At 44.2% G+C, this 21,083-nt stretch overlaps 1 protein-coding gene across 12 annotated transcripts in view; it reads left to right on the plus strand.

The window, feature by feature from the left end:
* Positions 1-330: 330 nt before the first annotated feature.
* The window catches only part of ntng1a (netrin g1a), a 106,833-nt gene continuing 86,080 nt past the window's right edge, over positions 331-21,083 (plus strand). For 10 of the 12 annotated variants that reach the window (XM_085762635.1, XM_085762637.1, XM_085762639.1 and 7 more), the window contains exons 1-2: positions 2,972-3,195; positions 11,521-12,192. In XM_085762635.1, the coding sequence (XP_085618761.1) occupies positions 11,944-12,192 (249 nt within the window). In that variant the 5' untranslated portion in view covers positions 2,972-3,195; positions 11,521-11,943. Of the gene's footprint in view, positions 719-2,971; positions 3,196-11,520; positions 12,193-21,083 lie in introns of those variants that run through there. The other 2 variants (XM_085762642.1, XM_085762633.1) reach the window with 2 other exon arrangements.

Below are 21,083 nucleotides of genomic sequence, written 5' to 3' on the forward strand. Positions count from 1 at the left end.
TGCTCATGATGAAGACCACGTTCACAATAAAGCTCATTTCTGCAGCTTTTACATCATCTTCTGCTGCTGATGCAATATCTATTTCTCTTTCTGCCATAAAGCAACATGACAGATTCTCCACAAATCTCCCGCTGCTATTGATGCTGCAGATGATGAGAGGTGCATGTGATGTTTTTTTTGTTTTTTAATGCAAAATTTTTTTTTTTTTTTAAATGAAGAAACTGGTTGAACTGGGTGCTCGTGTCAACACTCATCTCCTGCTGCTGCTCTCAGGCTTCAGCCAGGAAATAAACTTCAGGTGAAAGTCAGCTGTGAGAGCCTCGCCTCCTCAGTGTGTGTGTGAGGGAGCAGCGGCTCTGGTCACTCTGCCTCTCCTCAGGAGCCACCTGGACTTGTTTATTATTCCATCGCTTCATTATTTTTTTTTTAAACCAGCGTTACGCTTGGTTCAGTCGGATTTTCCTCCTGTTGTCTCCACTTCTTCTTGTGTGTCCGGCTCCAAGTGGCGCTGTGTGGGTTTACCGGCCAGCTCGCCTCCATTCCCCGGCAGCGGCGGAGACAGGCGGAGACAGACGGACAGGCGGGCAGGTCGCTTCCACGGCACGGAGTCTCCGGTTCCTGCGCCAAGCTAAGATGTCCCGTTTCAAAGCGGATTTACGTGGCTGCAACAGGCGATATGGACGAGTGTCTTCGACAGAATGAAGCTCTGAAGGCCAAGGTGAGATCACCACACTGCCCGTTTCTTTCGATTTCTATCCATCTCCAAGTGGACGGTGGGAGCGCGTAAAGTTTTGAAGCTTTGCCGCGACGCGCGCCGAGTGGGTGATCAAATAGTGCGTCGTGATTAGAGAAAGTAAAGTCGACTGCTCCGAGATCACAAACACCTCTCTGCTGTTTTTTGTTCCGCCTTGGTGTGTTTTCTGCTTTTATTCAGAGCCGTGGAAATGAACTCATCAACACAAGCGATAACCTGAGAGACCAGGTGTATCTCTCTCTCTCTCTCTCTCTCTCTCTGTGTGTGTCTCCAGACGCTTCACAGCAAAGAACTGTTTCACACTTTGTTAAAACTGCCTCTGTTCAGTTTTGTGCATAACTCACCTGTATACAGAGGGGAAATTAAAGGACACGTGAACGCGCCCTGTGCGCACAGATCCAGAGCTGATCTGCGTTGAATCACACACACACACACACACACACACACACACACACACACACACACACACAGACACACACAGACACACACACACACAGCTCTCACTGGTTGAGTTGGATTTTCTCTCGCGCTGGATAAACATTCTTTTTTTAAAATCTTTATCTCATCTTTTCTCTCTCTCCACCTTTCTCTCTTTCCTTGAAGGTTAGGGTCAGGGTGGTGTGTGTGTGTGCGTGTGTGCGTGGAGTGTGAGGAGGGCCTCTTATACACACTGTACACATCCATCCATCCTTCCTCACTTCCTCTTCCTCACACCCTTCGTCTCTCTATCCACCTCTCTCTCTCTCTCTCACTTCGTGGGAATCAATTAAGGTGTGAGACCGTGCTACACCCTCCCCTCCTTTTATTAGGATTTTTTTTGTTTGTTGCACGTGGAGGAAAAAAAAAGATTATCTGAAGGCACGTTTCCTTGTCGTCAGAGTTTGATCCATTTTATCCTGAAAAAAGGGCGGAAAAAAAAAGAAAACCAGGTGAGATAATGTCAGTGGATCTGAGAGGAGTTTGGACGTGGAATTATAACATAATAAAAACTAAATCTCCTCCTCCAACACACATTTATTTACTGCTCAATTAACCACCGGCAATTGAACGCTTCATTTCTCTGGAATGGGACCTTCACTGGCGCACTGAGGGGACGCTTTCTCTCCTCCTTATTATTTTATTTAGATCATAGTAAATTGCTCCCCCTCCCTTCACATTTACACATAAACAACACTGTGAATGAGGCTCGAGCATCAAAACTCTCTAAACCCTTAAAGGAAATTTGGAGAAATTACGCTCGATTCTGAGTCGATCCAAATAATTCAAATATGACATTGATTTTGTTATCTGAGACAAAAACAAGACTTTTTTTTTCAAACATCTAGATTTTTATCCTCTGTGTTTTTCTACCACTCCTTTTAGACTAGTAACGTCCGCATTTGTTGGATAAATTAAGGCGGAAGAGGTTCAACTACAAGCGATTCTCCACCACTCCGGAGTTTATCGGGTCCCGAAAGAGGATGGTGTACGTAGACGTGAATGTGTGTGGGTGGGGGTGTGGGTGGGGTTGGAGGGGTGTAGAGGGGTGGGGAGAGAAAGCATAGGTGTGCGTGAGGAGGGGGAGAGCAGGGAGGGGGGCCAAGCTGAGTGTGCGTCTCATCTAATAGAGCCTCGGAGCGCATTTTCTTCCCCCGTCATCTCCGTCTGGGCGGTCGGTTGGTTCTGCGCCGCGCTGGGGGGAGACGGCCAGGAGAGAGGACGCGTTGATGCGAGCGGATATTCTCAGCAGCCGAGTGTAATTGGTGTGATCCATGTCCCTGTTGAGTGGCTGAAACCAATTCTTAGCCAGGGAGAAGGAGAGAAAGGAGCAGAAGAGTGAGGACGAGGTCCGCGGCGCGCAGAGAGCCGCACGCATGCATGCAGGAATCTTTGGGATTGAGAGGAATTATAAAGAGGGCGTAAAAGAGGAGGGGACGCGCGCCAGCAGGTTAAAGTTTGTTTTGTTTTTGCAGCAGTGAGGCTTTTTTCTTTTCCTGCGGACATCACTGTGCCTCAGATTGACGCCGTGATGGAATGACACTTGGGGAGAGGATGATGGACACTTTGGCACCGGAGCTCCTGCTCAGAAATCCCCCCCTTTCCAGCAGGCGCGGTGCTGACCGAGCCCCCAGGACGGTCATCAGTCATTTGTTTTGAAGTGGCAGGAATATCCTCTCGCTTGATCGTTTTCTCCCCCCCACCCCTCCACCTCCACCCCCCTCCCCATCACCCCATCACCCCCCACCCCCCTCTCTCCACGGTCGCCACACAAGAGTGAGAGATGGTGCGCACAGCGATTCCTCAGAGACTGACGTGCGTACTCATCACATTCCCGCTAAGGAGCGCGTCTTAAAGAGCTTGTTTCTTCATCAATGTTCATTCTGCTGCTCTGAACTTGTTGAACGGTGTTAAAGAGCAGAGGGGACGCGGAGAGCCCGGTGCGAGAGAGGCGTTCACGACATGTAAGTTTTGTTTTTTCCTTCTCACTTGTAAAGTTTACTTTTTTTGCGTTAAAGCAGCCGCTTGGCGTTGGTGGAAGTTACTTGTCTTCGGCCTGGACGCATTTATCTCACATGAATCACGTCGTGTGCATGAGAGTTGTGTTTCTTTAACTCCTAAAAAACCCCATAAACAACTTATGAAGGACTTGTTAAAATGCAGAAATGAAGCGACCTTGAACGCGTCCACAACTTTAACACCATTACCTCAGGTCATTTTTCTTTTTTAATAGAGGCGCCCCCTTGTGGAAGTTGTCTGCTAATCGTTGCCAATCCATCACGCGTAATTACATTAGTGTCAGGGCCTATACCTTTAATACATCATCATAAGAGCAGCCTATCAGTGCAGGTAGATTAGTTCTGGTACATGGTCTCTGTTGTGCTTCTCATTGAATCCAAACCTGCTCGATTTCAATTTCAGTACTGCTCTGTGCTTTGAGTTGTAGGCTACAGGCGAGATATTATGATATGATACTTACAGCAGTTATAATAATCTGCAGGATCCACATTAGCTACTTTCTCTTGGCCTTGTGTTGGATAATAAACAATTATTCCTTTAAGGCCATGCTCATAACCGCTGTCATTAAGGATGATTGCCCCTGAGTGCTGAAGGAAAGCACATGCTGGATGGATGAAGAGTTGGATTTAGACAATGAGATTACAGCTGTTCCTTCAACTGCTCCTCATGAGTTACCGATCAGGAAGGCAACAATCATTGATTATCTTTAGCTTCTAGTTTCATATTTTACTCCTTCTATGACATGTGGACCTATGATAAGCCGTTGTATGTTGGGTTTAAAGCAGCTGTCGCTTTAAACCATGTGCTGCTCTCCAGCCTTTTCACAGTGTCTCCATCTCCAGAGAGCTACCTGGGTGAGCACATTCTTTAGAGCTAAAGTGGACATTTTGAGTCTCCAGACATGTCACTGTGGTTGCAGAATAATGTGCTAGCAGCCTTTTAGGAAAAGTGTCTTTAATAATGCATAAGGTGTTCCTGTGTCGCAAAGAGAAGCATGCTTGGTGGCGAGGAGAGGCAGAGGAGGAGGAGGGATGGAGAGTTGGAGGGAGGGAGGGAGGGATGGCGGGCGGTGTAGGCGTGATCTTGTCTCACTGTCTCATTGGAGTAACTGACGCCCGAGGGTGTTCAGCTCAACTTGGGGCAGCACTGCCACAGTCACCCTGTCAAAAGTGCTGCTCCGGCACGCACGGCGTGCACGTGGCAGCTTCGGCTGCTCAGAGGAGGGCAGGGGGGTGGGGGTTGGGGGGGAGGGGGGGTTTGGATGGAGTCAGGAAGAGGAGGGGGATTGTGGCAGATGCAGCTGGTGGAGGCGAGTGAAGCACGTCTCCAGCAGTCAGGGAGCCGCTCGTCTTCAGAGGCCTGACCTGTCTGGCTCCAGTAGACTCTGGATTTGAGGAGGAGGCAGCGGACTCGTCCTGTTAGCGGAATCATGACCTCAGAGGGATTCAAACACACGGCCAACCCAACACCAAACACCAAACACTGAATTTATCCTCCTCCATTTCTCAGAAAACATGGGACACAGGAAAAACTTTAAATTAATGATATATCCTTCCAGGGGTTTAGACATTTGTTGTGGGTTGGATTTTTCCTTTACCCCATGCAGGTTCCTGGTGATAATTCGTCACATCACAGGTGGAAAACAAACCCACCGCCAGCTCCGGTTTGGGATAAACTGGAACAGGCACAACTATTTGTCTAACCCTGGAGCAGAGTCTCAGCTTTGATTCCCTCTGAACCTGCCCACCCATCTCCTACACAGCCAGTTAACCAGCTGTCAGCACTCCACCCATTCGCTACCTGTCATCATTATTAAAAGATCATAAGCCTGCCGATTGAGGGCGGCGACATTTTAAGAAGTGGGAAAGAGCTCTAAGTGATGAGCTGACTTGGAGGCAAGCCCCAGGGATGCATTATAGACATGCTCGCTGCTCTACAGGAACGCTGGCTGTCGTGTTTGCAGGACCATGCTCCACTCTCCGTATGTTTATTCATGAGGATAGCGGCCCTATTGGCAGATTGTTAACAGACAAGATTAAGGATTCTGGAAAAGGCAGGCGGAGAAATCTGGTGAGTGGAGCACAGAGAGCAGGCAGGAGGTTTTTTTCTTTTTTTCTTTATTTTTATTTCTGAAGCCGGGCCAGCTTCTATCTTTATCTGTCTTTCATCTGTTTCTGACTGTCTGCCCTCCTGTCTTTCTGCCCTTCTCTCTCCCGTGCTCTTGTTTCTCTTTTAGCAAGGCACTGGTGAAGAATACGAAACAGGCAGAGTCAGGAAAGATGAAAGTAGGTAGAGACAGGACAGAAGCAGGGTCAGAAACTGCCCTTGAAAGTGCATAAAATGCGTGAAATTAAAAATGAAAGGGGGGAAAAATAGCCCAGATAGCAGCGGTAACCTTGTAATTATGCCACCTTACTCTGGGCTGAGCACATCCTTTAGAAGTAAAGATGACATTTTCTTTTTAAAAAAAGATTTTTAGGACATTTTTAATTTGTTGAATTTCAATACCAGTCGGACGAGGCAGGTGTGAAGGTACTGCCCTCTGTGGGCCGCCGCAGACGAGCCCAGAGAGATTATGACTTGACATTTCTCTCCAGTGTGTCCTGGGTGAGAGAAATTGGGCCTCTATGGTCAGAGAGCAACTAAAAACATGCAGTCTGGAGCGGCTGATAATGTTGGCACCACGCAGCCAGCAGCAGGTGAAAATGCTGAAGCCACACAAAAACCACTGGTCAAGAAAAATAAAACAATCAATGGGCAGAAATTGAAAAGTGGAATGATGGTGGATGGATTGTTTGGGGACGGAAGCAGAGGGAGGAAAACTGTTTATTTGCCTATTTGAAATAAAAAAAAAGTAAAGGATGGCAAGATGGCGTAAACAACAGCTGAAGTTTTAGAGCTAAAGTTTAAAAAAAGGAGCTGTAACAAGCAGAAAATTAAGGTTATGTTTCTTTGTTTGTTCATTTGATGATATGCATGATTTACAAGCGACCCCCCCTTCCCCCCACTTCACAGTAGTAACGAGCAGCTCTGGGGACATGCGTGTAACATTTCCCCCATGATTTGAAGAAACACTCAGTCATGCTTGAGTGGCCCCGGGGATGAAATGGAAGTGGACACCAGGGGCTGTTTCTCAGGCCCAGACACTATGGAGAGAGAGAGAGGTCGGGTGTAATGGGTGGCTGTTTGGGTGGGTGGGGGGCGACCTCGCCTGGCAAACAAACCCTCGTGGGCTTTGTGAAAGATTCATGTGTTTGAATGTAAAAGTGGAGCCTTGCAGGTCGCAGCGCTATGGTGGGCCGGTCCCTGCTGACAGGCCCCTGTGGTGCAGCAGCCTCTGCACTCTGTGTGCTTATTTGAAGGTCTATATTCATTTATTTGCCCTGAAGCTGCCAATAGATTACTTTTTAATTTATTTGCTGTTATTCAAACATGTTTTCACTTAAAATATATACCTTTAAAGACCCCCTCTACCCCCACACATACAGTATGTTTTGCCCAGTGTCACTTCACGTGGATGTTTGAGCTTTAGGCTTCACTGCACAACAACGTCTCTGCAGAGTTCAACACTAGGAGGTTGTTTTTCTCTTTGTTAAATTAGGAGTTATTTGACTTCAGAGCCAAATTGAAAACTTGTGGTGGTCCACTACTATGCAGCGTACCCCAAAAAATGTGACAACTTCATCTTGTTTCCAGTTGTTAATCTTTTGAAATACAACATAATTGTACATTTTTGACTCTGGATGTTTCACTGAGGAGAAGAATTTCTAATAGGAATTGAACATTTTCTGGAAGACATATTTTTAGCGTTTAAAAAATATGTCAGGTGAAGATGTTTGACGTGATTGCACTTGTTTCTTCTGGTTTACACCCACACAGAACATTTTTTTTCCCTTTAAGAAGCTGGAGCCGCTATATTTCCCTCGTTGTTCCACGTTCGTGTAATATCTGTTTTTAATGTTCCGTAGTTTGTCTTCATTTTAAATATCTGACTTCCTCTTCCTGATAAATGGTGCTGGATAAATATATTTTGCAGGGACAAATGTAGTAAATCTACATTACAAGTGCCTTTTTTGTCTTTCTTCTTCAAAATTGAACACAGAAATTGTTTTCCTGGCCGTCACCCCCCTCTCTCCCCCCTCCCCTCTCACACCCTGCAACCTCCCACTGTTACTGTAAGTGTTTATCGCCCTGCGCCTGTGTATTCCTGTACATGGCAGGATTTCAGACATCCTGTGAGTAGAGTGCAGCTCCTCTGATATCCTCAAACCTTGATCGATGGTCGGAGGAAGCGACCTGCCCCCCCTGAAATAAAGCCCCTTTTCTTTTTCGCACTTAAAATGCACATCCACACGTCTTCCATCTGCTCTCCTTTTCTCCCTCCTCACCTTGTCTCCTCGGGGTGATGGAGGGTTATAAGCAGGGAGTGATGAGAGGAAGGGGCCGCCGTGTCCAGGACGGTGCAGTGATAACGACTCTGCTTTGGTGAACTCTATTGCTTGTTATCAAAGCCTCACTAGTGCTTGTTGTCTCATTACCTGCGACTCCAACCTCTCCTTATCCAGATGTTGCAGGTGCAGCACATATACACACACACACTTATAGACAGTACCTGGCCAACTCTTTAGTCTCCTCCTTAACATGGTAATATTATGTCTCTTAATGGGAACAGGGAGCCAGGTGCCAAGAGTTCCCCTGGATAATTGGCTGCTTCCTCACCTGCTGACATCTCCCCCATTGACATTCTTACATTTTACATTTAAGGTGCTTTTCCTTTCCCCCTTTAACCTCATCCTCCTTCCTCCTCCCTCCTTTTTCCGTCCTCTGACTCACTGTTCTTGCACTTGTATTTTTTTTTTCTTACCGATTTTAACATTGTCTTTCTGGATCATACTTTTGCAAAATTGAATCCCAGTTTCCGACTGTATCTGTGAATGAGGCTCATTGCGATTGATGTGATGGATTTTCACTTTTGTGCGAGGATGAATGGTATTAAATTCTGTTCATATGCCATAATATTCCAGTTTGAATTCAGTTTTTGGGAATATTTTTCAACTTATGTCATGTTTTTTGAGAATCTCACTTTCATTTTTTTTCCTTCAGTGGTATTAAAGCATCTTTTCTTTTCTTTTCTTTTCTTTTCTTTTCTTTCATATGCCTTTCTGCTTCGTATTGGACATAGTGTTTTGTATGCTCCAGAGCCATTGCCCCTGACCTTGGCTGCTCCATAAAATGATGATTTACATTCTATCAGACTGAAATGACTCTGAATGGCACAGGTTGAAAATATCTGACACTGATGCAGCTCCCGATCCATTATACCCGCTTTACAATGCGTCAAATTTACATTTTGAAGAGGCAAATAGATATATCAGCATTTCCACATCCCTGTGTGTTAGATCCTCACATCTGTGGACCTACCACTCGTCGTCATGTCTCTGAATAGGAGCTGTGTGTTTTATCGTGTCTTCAGGCCTCAGATAGACAGTAAATTGTGGATGCAACTTCAAAAGACATATTATTTTTCACACATTGTCTTCCTCACACGTGTTACCTACTCACTTTGTCACAGCATGTGCTCAGCAGCTTTTTACACATACTGCTTATGCAGAAATGTAAATACATCTCTGCAGCAGTAAAGTCACACATACATAGCTCTCACTGGTTGAGCAGTATCAATATGTTTACCAGTCTGTCTACCTGTCACTTGCTGTTTGCACATAACTGTATCTACAGCAAACTGGACAGAGACACACAGACACACTGTAAAGACTTTATACGACTCGATATGAAAGCAAAAGGGCAGAATAAACACCCATAATAGCAGACAATTTGTGATTACATTTCATATCGGTTCCAATGAAATGAGCTGTCAGAGAAAACAGAAACAGGGCTGTGGTGGTTATTTTTAAGTGTGTGGATATTTTTAAGTGTCTTACTCACTTAAACTGTGTTTAAATAGGTTTTTCAATACAAAAACTTTAGACAAAAGGCAGAGCGAGGCCAGGCCTGCAGTGGTTGGCAGTTATAAATGGATGCTTTGTACCCTACTCTGCAAAGTGAATGACTGTATGTGATACAGTGCAGCGGCTACGACCATGGACATCTACTGCTACAGTCTGAATTGAAATGCAGTCACAATTAGAGCCCGACTTGATTAATTGTCTGATTCAAATCTTTCAGACGTATTGGTATTGGTGTGTGTGTGTGTGTGTGTGTATGTGTTGGCAGATGTGAACCCTTTTTTGTGCCTTCAGACTTTGTACGTGAACTAGAGGTTGTCTGGGTCTTAAACTGTATAGAAATTATGTCCTTGCATTGGTTGAGCCACTAGAGAAAATAATGTTATAATGTGTCAGACTGATGGAGACTTGTGAAATGAAAGTGTGGAATTATTTATTATAGGCTTTTGCTCTTTTGGTTGTTATTTTTATTTATTACATTTCCATTTCCAATAGTTTACTGCAGAATAATACAAGTTATGTATTGTTAAACAGTGAAATGTTGAGTCATTTGAACCATATTTGAGGGATCATTGTGTGTTTATGCAAACTCATTTTATTTTGCTCAATAAAAAAAACCCAAATTTCATATCGGTCAGGACCTATAGTCACAACATATGTTTGATGTTTCTACTCACAGAATTGCAAAATGGGATTATATAAAGAGGAACTGTGGTGTTGATGTTGTCGCTGAAAGGAAAATGAAAGCAGCTGAAATCAATATTTTCAATATTTAACAGATGAACCTTCAGTGCTTTTCAGTGTCTTTCAACTCATTGGTTTGATTTTGCGGTTAAAAGGAGCAAACACACACACACACATACACACACACACACACACACACACACACACACTAATTATGATGAGGCTTCATATCTGTTAACCTCGTCAACTTCATGAGGGGGGCATCATGTTGGTCTAGTGTTTTACCACAAAGTGACCAGAAAAATCAATTATGCACCATCTTCATGTTTTATGATGTTCAAACCAAACAACAACAAAAAAACCTTAATTACTCCACAGCAACAGGTCCTTACTGAACTGGAAATAAATATATGATCCAAAAAGCACAGCGCTGGCACTAAAAGTCACCCTGCAGTCCCTGCAGGTGGATCACTGACTGCAGCACTTTAGATATCAGAATTCAATAGAGCTGATGCAGCCAGCTTTTATTTTTAAGCCACTTCTGCTTCGTCTATATTCACTCACTCTGCACAGTCTGTCTTCTCCCAACACAACTCTCCCTCTTGTTATGGACTCAGGTGAAGAAGTTTACACCTGTTGAAACAGACGGATTATAGAGTGAAGGATGAGTTATGTGGGCAGTTGTAGCATCATGTTTCTCACAACTGACGTTAAGTACGTTTTGATGTGAAACTGAATTTGATGCTAAAAATCCGACATCTTAGTTAACCCTCATTTTGTGTTCATTTCATGTTAAACACTTTTGTGTTCCCAGTCAAAAATGACCACTCTATTAAGACTCATAATCAAACTGTAATAATACATATATTATCATCATTTGTTTCATTAGTTTTCTTAATCAACTTAAGTTCTTGTGAATATTACAGGTCTTTAATTCCTATCTGTTATTTATGGACTGTATGCCTCATTTATCTGAGCTAATGCATCTGACAAATAAGGATGTACTTGAGCTCAGTTTTTTACACTAATTGTAGTTCCCCATTTATTTCTAATGGCACAACAAGAGTGTACAAAAGTTGAATAAAAAGCACAAAAAGGTTGTATGCAAATGAATATAATTCATTTTATCTGTTGAAATCCTCTTTATAGACAAAGTCATGGACTCTTAGGTCAGTCTGATCACATTAACTATATTTCTCAGAGATAAAACGTTTAAAATGGTCAAATTCGACCGGAACATAACATGAGGGTTAAATCAAATATGATATATACTGTACCATTTCTTCATGTCGTTCCAGCCCATGCAGTGTGAGGATGTGGTGGTTGGTGGGGGTGGGGGGTAGGGGGCTGTACAGTAACACTGTCGGCCTGCCACCGCTGAGTGAGACGATCGTTCAGTGTGAGAGCAGCAGGATCCTATTTACCCTGATGGCCTCTCTCTCTGATTTTCTGTGTTTTGATGGACAACTAACACCAACATGACGCCCCTCGCCTGAAACCCATCACACACACACACACCGTTCGCCCACCTAATGTCTCCTAACGTCCGTTTCCATTTCCAGGAGGGAGGTGCAGGATATTCTTTTCACCCTCCGTCTCCCTCTGTTTCTTGTTTCTCCGCAGAGCCAGATCGCCACACGGGACGAAGACCATGACTGACAGCCGGGCGAGCTGAGGAGACCTGTCACTCATCTTCCTATCAGCGTGTCAGGGGGGCTATCTCCCTTCTCACCTCCCCCCTCTTCCTCCACCACCACCTTCTCCTCCTCCTCCTCCCTCCCTCAGCCCTCTCCTCTTATCTTCTCAATGGGCTGGTAACCCTCAGCATCATCATAGTTTATCCACCACTCCAGAAACCTGAGAGACAGAAATAGTAAAATAAAACAAACAAACTGTCCCCTCGCTCCACCTGAAGGGAGTCTGGCATGCCTCCCCACTCCAGCTGAGTGTGCTGTAGTAAGAGGAAGCAGAAGAGGGATCCCTTGTCCATACACCTTCAGAGGGAGATACGGCTCCTTGAGGAGGAGCTCAGAGTGAGGACCAGTCATGCGTTTCCATTTGGTGTTGACGCTGCAGGCGCTGTGGACCGCTCTCTGCCAGGCGGCCATGCAGCACTACCCGGCGGCCTGGGGCCACTACGATGTGTGCAAGTCCCAGGTTTACTCGGATGAAGGCCTGACCTGGGACTACATGGCCTGCCAGCCAGAGGCGGGAGACATGACCCAGTTCCTGAAGGTCACTCTGGATCCCCCCAACATCACCTGTGGAGACCCTCCAGAGACGTACTGCGCCCTGGTGAGTACAACCTACCCCCACCTTAAAAAAAAAAAATCTTCCCCTTAAACCACTGCACACTTAGTTAAAGCAGAAGTAAGCAGAATATTTGTGTTAATATAAGTCTTAAATAGTTACAGTATATCTTCCGACAGCAATCACTTATATAGAGTGTTTGGTCTGAAACACGGGTCTGTCAGTCACTCTGCTCTGCTGTAAGCCGAGGAGAAAACTTTCCTTGTATCCCACAACCTTTATCCAATGAGGAGAGTGAACGGCATAAACGCATAAAGGGGCGGTCCTCTCTGCGTGTGCAGCCAAGGGATGCGCGTGAATGTGGCGAGGTAGGGACGAGGGCGGGGGCTGCTAACTCCATCGGCTGACAGAAAGTTAGCCAAAACAACCGGATCGCTTACTTCTGCTTTAAAAAAAACCCACCAAGGCAGCTTATCTTTTATCTGCTCGGCTCGTTCTGACCCCAGTTCTGTAACAGACACTTTCAAAGCCTGAGTGACTCAGATTCACGGCTGCAGCTGAAGAAATGGAGGTTTGTGCCCATTGACGTCACGTTCTGCTGTTGAGAGAGCTGCTGCACCGCAAACACTGTCTGATGCTCTGTTGACGATGCTTACTCACTGAAAACACTGTATAATGTGACTTCGCCCAATGAAAACACACACTTCACACCCCCCCCCACACACACATACACACACACATGCAAAAAAAACAATGATCTCAAAGTGGGAAAGTGTGTCGTCTGCCAGAGTTGGATGAGTGAGCGAGTGAGTGGCCTAAAAATCCAAACAACGTCTGGGTGAAATTGTGCACAGGTGAACTAAAAATACAACCGAATGTATGAGAAAAAAAGTGGAGCACAGGTTTAGTAGACGTTGGTTTGACAACAACTTTCCAGATACGGTATTTTGTTTTTAACTTAATTAATCAGTGATATTCACCTTTAAAAGTATTGAGGACATACATGTGTCTTCTGCAGCAGTGTATCTCAGAGCTCAGGTCCAGACAGATTGTTATTGAAGTATTTTTATTAGACATTCATGGTCCTTGTCTTGTCTGATTTTTTCTTTAGTGAGTTAATTTTTTCTGGTTTGAAGTGATGCATCTCATCATCTATTTATCATGAAGTTTGGTTCAAACGTCCTTTTTAATTTGGATTTTGTACTTTGGTCTATTACAATCCCATCATCCTCAGCTTTACTTTGTATCTAGCTCGCTAACATGCTAAATGAGGTTAATATAGCTGCTGTACAACACTGTGTTATCACTGTTAGCATGCTGACATTAGCGTTTAGCACTGAAATCGCTGCAGACTCTTATCTGCCTCTGTCTTGTTGTTAAACAACCCAGAAATATAATAATAATTCAACACTTCCTGTAGAGAGGAGATTATTTTTTCATGAACTGGCAACAGGTCATATCGTTACTGTACTGTTTAAATCCTAGAGAGAATCTTCATTTCCATTTTGCTTTACAAAATTGGAGCAATTAGCTTTCTTTGTGTTTTGCCCTAAAGTTGCTTTATGACTAAAAACACTCAAACCCCAAAGAGGCTTTTTAAGATAATGAACTAATTAGCTCTTTTTCTGTTTAATTTTACAAAAACTGTATGTAAGTCTTGTCGACTCTCATTGATAAAAGGCTTCACACTGGTAAAATCACGAGGACTTCAAAGTGATGTTTTTTAGAAGCAGAGGGGTTATATTTAAGCAGTTCCATAACAAGCAGTGATTGGTTGATTGGTTTTTCCTTTGATGCTGTTGATTCTGGAAATTATATCGCAATCATGAAAATTCCTGGCGGAGCTGAAAATAAAACGAGCAAAAAAAAAAAAGAGAAGATGCATATTGGGTCAAGTATTTAATTAGCAAATCACCCTCCTTCTTCCGGGTCCTTTCCGCTTTGAAACTCACAGCTGGTTGCCTCAGATTAACGCTAAATGATGAGTCCATTTTGGGCCGTCGTTTATTACCAAGTCATCAAAGATTCTCTCAGAACAAACGCGCTCCTCAACGGCTTCAAGAGCTCTTTAGATAAATAGTGAGATGTTCCAGGAAAAGTAGTAAGTTGAGGAGTATAAATAGACGGTTGCCATCAGCAGAAAGTCAGCTGAGAGGGAAAACAGAGGAACAGAGAGGGATTAACAAAATACAGATGACAAAGAGTGAGTGAATGATCAAGAGAGGAGCGAAGTAGCGAACACGGGGGGAGACAGAGACTCAGAGGACTTTGTGAAAAGCATACTGTGACTGAAGAACTAATATCTCCTGCGTGGGGCGGGATGGAGGCTCCGAAATGTGAATAATTCAACATGTTTTGTAGCTAATGTGTTTTATTCATAGGACACATTATTCAGCCCGACATCTCTCAGGCACTTTTGAAAAAATGCTGACTCCCGTGATCGGCCAAGGTTGGTTGAAGGCACAGCGACTTTTTTTGGGGGGGTGGAGGAGGTGGGGTGACGCCGTATGGAGGAGGTCATGTTCAAAATGGGGTCGCGCTCCCTCCTCCCTCCGGGCCGGCGCCGTGACCTCTGATTGATCCACATTTGAACCTGGAGGTTGTCTGGTGGCGGTGAGTCGGCTGAGTCGCGGGTGAACGGCGGTCAGCCGTGGCTGATCCTCCACTGGAGCCGTTTCTATTTCTAGACGCACGGTTGAATGTGGGTTTATTATGATTATTATTATTCCCAGGCTTTTAACAGTCTGATGATCGCTTATTGAATTAGTGGGAGTTCGCCCCGCGCTGCCGCCCTCATGTCTCCGGCAGTCAATACGATGGGAGTGCATCAATTAAACAGGCCGTGGTTAGCTCCCACATAACCATTTCCTCCCTCTACTGTACTCCACTCATCACAAATCACACAAACATCAGTGAAATATGACCCCTGCCGCTTACCATCCAGTCCGATCCCGCTGCAATTGGTTTATGTTTACCCCAGGCAGTAACGTGGCTCCAAATCAACAATGGAATAATTATCATTGATATTCCAGCTACTCCGCCTGCCAGTGCGCCGCTGCAGTGCCAATAGAGCTTTGTATCTTAAGTCAAATCATTGCAAATTCGGGGCAATTATCATTAGGCCGTGTTATCGGAGAATTTCATCTCTCTGGTAATTGATTTTGCGCTCACAGAGGCGGGTGTATTTTAAAGCCCAGTGTCTGCTTCCTGGAGTGCTGAAGGTAACAGACACCGAGGAGAGAGAGGGAGAGGGAGAGAGATGCTGCAGCTCGAGGGCGTGGTGCTTATATGAGCATGGTTATCTCAGGTTGCGGCCTTCATCCCAGGGTCACAGATAAAGGAGGACTGCATCACACACACACATATACGTACACACATACACACAGCACTCTCCCCCAGTAAAGACTTTTCATTCTGCTTCTAGCCCAGTGACCTTTTCGATAGCAATAAGCTGGCATTCACTGAACTCTGGCACACGAATCTGCCATCATATGAGTTTTCACCGTCCCCTCCAGTTAGACTCAGACTGGCCTTTAAAAAGCCGGACAGGTCGCATACAGTCAACCTGCCGATGATTGAGTTTGTGCAGGGTTCATGGGAGCAGTTTTGACTTCATACAGAAATGATTGAGGAAGAAACTGATTCTCGTTAAGCGACTTGTCCCAAAGTGACTAACTGGACGCTCCGATCGTGTCTTCTGAAAACGTTCGACCTGGACAACACAAAAGTTTCCTGGTAGTCGATGCAAATAATAAAGTGTGTGTTGGGCCAGAGAAGGTAGACCACACTGAACTGTGGTGCTTTCACTATCTCCATCTCCTCATCCATACAGTCACCAACCTTCCTCAGCCACAGATCCATGAGCTCGGCCTGAATAAAAGGCAAATTGCAACCGAGAGCAACACGAAGAGAAAAAGACAGATTGTATTTCCAACTTGAGGACTCTTTATTTGCACACAGCCTCTTATTTTAAACTAAAAATCTCATTTCATTCCAACAAGACATGTTTTTTTATTATTATGAGGATACTAGTTCGCTCATTAGGGGGCGAAAAAAAATCACATTTGCCGTTAGCAAATTGTGTTAAGTGCTGTTGTTAACTGTTGTTCACTCAACTTGGCACCGAGGTAAAAAAGAAAAAAAGACTATTCAGAGTGAAAATCTTACTTTTTCAACTTTTTTGTGAGAGGTAAAAACTGCCAGGCTTTATTTGTTTAATTATTTGAACAGTATTCATTTATTTTTCTGTAGTTTGTGGGATTTGACAAGTAAAAATTGACCCTGTAATTGTGGTCGAATGTGGAATTGTAGCTTGAATGACAGGAGTAAAGCCCCGCCCCTTTTACTAGTTATTGTTGCCACTTAGCAAAAAGTCTCTATGTGCTCTTGGTGCACTTCTTCCCGGAGATGTGCAGTTTTTTCTCCTCTGGTGATCTACAGGGAAACTCTTCAGTCTTCTACGGGTTGGCGCCCCCCGGTCTATATACACACGATATTATAACGTATCTGTGGTTAAGTAGAATTGACATCCAGTCCAACGCTCTAACACGCCAATGCTTAACTTTCATATGTAGGTTCTTCTATGATGCACATGACATTAAACATAGAAGAACCACCATTTCTAAGGTGTGACTCCATAATTTATACTGCATTAAAAAAACATATTTGTATGTATGTGAGTGTGTGTGTGTGTGCGTGTGTCTGTGTGTGTGGATGTCCTTATGCATTCCCGTGCAAGTGCTGAACGCCTCTGTTTGTGCCATCAATTTACAACCAGGAAATGCTGATGAATGCTGAAACCTGAGTCCCGGCAGGCCGGTGCATTTCATAGCCAATCAACTCTAAATGAGGAAACGAGGAAGATTATTAAAAAGGCCTTCCAGCGCGCGGCTCTTTCCTAGTTTAGTACGAGAGATCATTAAAGCTGTGGCGCGATAAGAGAAGGTGGATCACCAATACTGTCTTAATTCTTCTGCTTATAGCTAATGAGACAAGTAATGTGACGGACCAACTGAGGCTTTAAAAAAAATGGACTCCTGGCTCTTTCCTAACCATTAGCAATGTTGTGGATGAGGCAGTGGAGGAAGTCGTAGTGGTATTTATTTGTTCTATTAAAGCAGCAGAGTGGAATATGTTTTTATGTCCCCCTCTAACTTCTTCTACTGTGTGTACACGTCTTAAAGTGCCATATAATGATGTTGATATTTGAGTCACACTGCATACGGTTTACTCATGCAGAAAATACTACTGTGTGTAGCATAAAGTATATGATGGATGGTGCAGTATGCCATGCAGTACACATTGGAGGTCAATAAAACACAGCGGGATGCTGCAGACAGGAAACAGCTGTTTCTTTTCCTCCAGCGTCGTCAGGTTTTGTGTGATTTTACTTGCCAACTGACGCTTTATTTATCAGTCAGCATTAATGAACACAGCACAAGGAAAGTGGCGCAGAGGCAATTTTAATGTCACAGGATGAGAATCGATAAAAAAAGGTTAAAAATACGGCGAGGTGTTTTTTTTTTCCTATTTATATTGAAAACAGGTGTTTGTCATTACATCTTAGCAGTCACACGGCGCTGGAAGTGTAAGACTGTTATAGGCAAGAGATGACACTCTCTGAAACCCGTGCACACTGACACAAATGCTGCTACATATTTATTTAAACATTAAATCCTGTTATTAGATGGTGCGTTGCTCATCAGCATCAACACGCAACCCACACTCATGATGATCATTTCGAGCCACAACAACAACAACAACATGTTTGCCACGTATCAGGCTCCTGCAGGACAATAAATGCAAGCGCAGGTGCCGTGAGCTCCCTCTTACATTGTGACATACAAATCTGACCTTTTCCCTAAGCTGATCCTGATTAGAGGTTTCAGACAGACAAAGCGTTTTAACTCCCCCACCTCCCGTACACCCCACCTCCCCCTCCGTACCCCACACTCTCACATACTGTGGCGCCTCTCAACAGGCTCCACGCTGACATTTCCTTGAGAAACGAGTGCGCTGTCAGCAGCAATATGTCTCATCTCTTATTGTAACACTCAGTCAATGCATGGGTTAGAGGAGATGAGAGGGAGAGAAAAGAGACGGCGGCTTTTTCTCAGGGCTGCACTGTTGTCTCTGACATTCTGTCTCATAAACTTGTTCATCCTGGCTTTTTTCGGTCGAAGAGGGTGAGATTTCAAAAACAAGCAGAGAATGAACTTCTCAGACTTATATATATACAGTATATATAAAAGTCAGTCTTTAGGAATGTGGTAGCAATTACCCAGCATTGAAAAACAAATTACTCATTGAATAGAAGCGTCTAATGTAAGAAGATTAAGCCAAAGCAAATCAAATGTTTATTGAAATCTGTGACATAGGTAATTCACATGTTCCTGCAGCATACTACTACGTCATTGTTTTTAGTTGATTATTGATACTGTAGCTATCTTGCGTTATTGTTTCAGCCTAATGCAGCGTTGGAGACTTGACTTAATTTTTTCCACACATGGTCTTAATCTGTGTGCTCAAGGGAATCCTGGCTCTTTTATGTGATTTAATTAGTCTAATCAACCCAAAACATTTTCAATTTGTCAAATTGAGGTAGAACACATTGCATTATGCGGTGCATTCAGTTTGCGAAACACATCTGAAACCCAGACTGTGAGAGAAAACAAGAGTCTCTGGTCTGATGAAACCAAGATTGAGCTGTGGTACCAGCTCAGTGTTGAGGGAAAGCTAAGAAAAACAGATTACGAAGCAGAGATTTCCTCCCGATCGACAAGACTGCACAGACTGGGCCGGAGATTCACCGTCCTGCAAGACAAAATGACCAATGCAGTGAGTGGAAAAGTGAGTGAGCGTCCTTGAGTTGCCTAACCGGAGCCCTGACATGAACCCAACCAACATCTCTGGTGAGACCTGAAAACGGTTGCACACACAGAGCCCCCGTCCAACCTGACAGAGCCTGAGAGGATCTGCAGGAAACAACAGAAAATCCCCAAATCCCAGTGTGGAAATCTCGTGGCGTCATACCCAAGAAGACCTGAGGCTGTAATCTCTGCCACAGCACCTTCACAGAAACATCTGAATACTTATGATATTTCATTTTTTTCCCTTTCAGAACGCAGAATGATGTTGTTGCTTGGTCGCTCTATTCAGTGTAGATTAATGAGGGGAAAATGAACGTTAAGGGTTTTTAGCACAAGGCTCCGACATATTATAATGTGAAGAGTGAAGAGGTGTCTGAATGCTCTGCACTTGAGACACAAGCATGTGCTTCACCGTGACCACCCCCAGACAAGTTGAAAAGCATCATCCAGCTTCAAACGCAGGAAACCAGCTAAATGAAGGCAGCGGCCCGTTCACCCTCATCTGAACCCGACAGCCTCACCAGCTCTCCCTTTGTAGCCCGATACCTTCAACTGAAACTCTACCAGTGCACTGAGAATAGGTCGAATACTGTCTAACACAGCACAGAGCGATCGGACAGCCCGGCTGCATCCATGGAGGCGGTGTGAAGGTTATACACGCTGCGGTCACAGGAGGATCTCATCATATTCCCTCCCACCCACCCCGGTGCCATAAAGTTTGCATGAGCGTCGGGCGCTGTCTGCATTTTTATCGTTTTCTTATTTCCTCCAAACCACTCGTTCTTCCAGCCCCTTCAAGCGCCAACACAAACAGACTTGTCAGCCAGCCCAGACTGGGCTCAGGAGAAGTCCATTAAACAGGTGTTGGCAGAAAATCCCACACTTCCTGTTATGGGCATGTTGTGGCTCAGCACAGACCACAGACTGCGTACGACCAAGTGAAACATCCAGCATTACATATTCTACTACATATCCTTGTGTCTGTATGTGTGAGTGTCTGTGTGTGACACATTTAGTTAATGATTTCATATATTTCCCTGGGTGTTTTATTTTATTTTATTTTATTTTATTTTTTTTACATCTCTAGGATCTCTAGGAAATTATATAAATGATATTATTACTGGGATCATGTGTCCTGAATGTGTCAGACAATATTCTGACCCGACAGTCAAATCGGAGAAAACAAAATCTTGTAGGTGGTTGTTTCTTTCTAAAATAAGCTTCAGTTCTCTCGTCAGAACAAAGCTCAGTGAGCTGTGAACTTCACAGTTCTCATTCTCTCTCTCTCTCTCTCGCCTCCAAACTCCAAACGGTTTTATTTTTTTCAGCAGAGATTGTGACAAAACCACATGAGCCGAGGTGAAGCTGCGTACGCGCGGGTCCGTTCACATCCTCTGGGATATCGGACCAACACATCCACAGATGCCATGAAACCAGACCCGACTGGTTTTGTAGAAATGGTGTGACTCTAGATACTGGTTTCCTTGACAACACAGGTCTACTACCTTCGGCTTTATAATCACCTGAACAGATTTTTATCAGTGTTAATGTTGGATTTTAATTTGGTGGTGAATTATTAACCGCCCCACCTACGGTCACGTCTGTGGTGCTTTTCACCAAGTGGGAGAAATTGTTGACACAGCTGCTTATAAGTAGTCATAATAATTAACCCTTAATGGTCCACAATAACTTTTTTTTTTCATGCTTTTCCCCTGTAAACCCATTTAACAGCCAAGACAAACCAAGCCTCTAAATCAGACACTCTGATTGGCCAATCTTTCCTAACTTAACATTGGTGTATTGATCAAAATCAGTCAACCCTGGGCAGTGCAGATTCTCTAGTTTAAAGTGAGTTATACAGCCCATTCTCCGGCTCAAACTGTTGTGTATTAATGACGCTTTAAATACAACTTGATACTGGGAAGGACATTAGCTCCTACAAGCCTAAACAAATGGTGAAAGAAGCACTGTGATACAACAGCAGTGCCCCTTCTACCACCTCCATCATCATCAACATTAGTATCATCACCTCTAACATGATCACCACCCTTCTCACCTATAGTTCTC

Source organism: Trachurus japonicus, chromosome 20, assembly GCF_045865225.1.
Source record: "Trachurus japonicus isolate A0001 chromosome 20, Traja_1.0".
NCBI classification, from domain to species: Eukaryota; Metazoa; Chordata; class Actinopteri; order Carangiformes; family Carangidae; genus Trachurus; species Trachurus japonicus.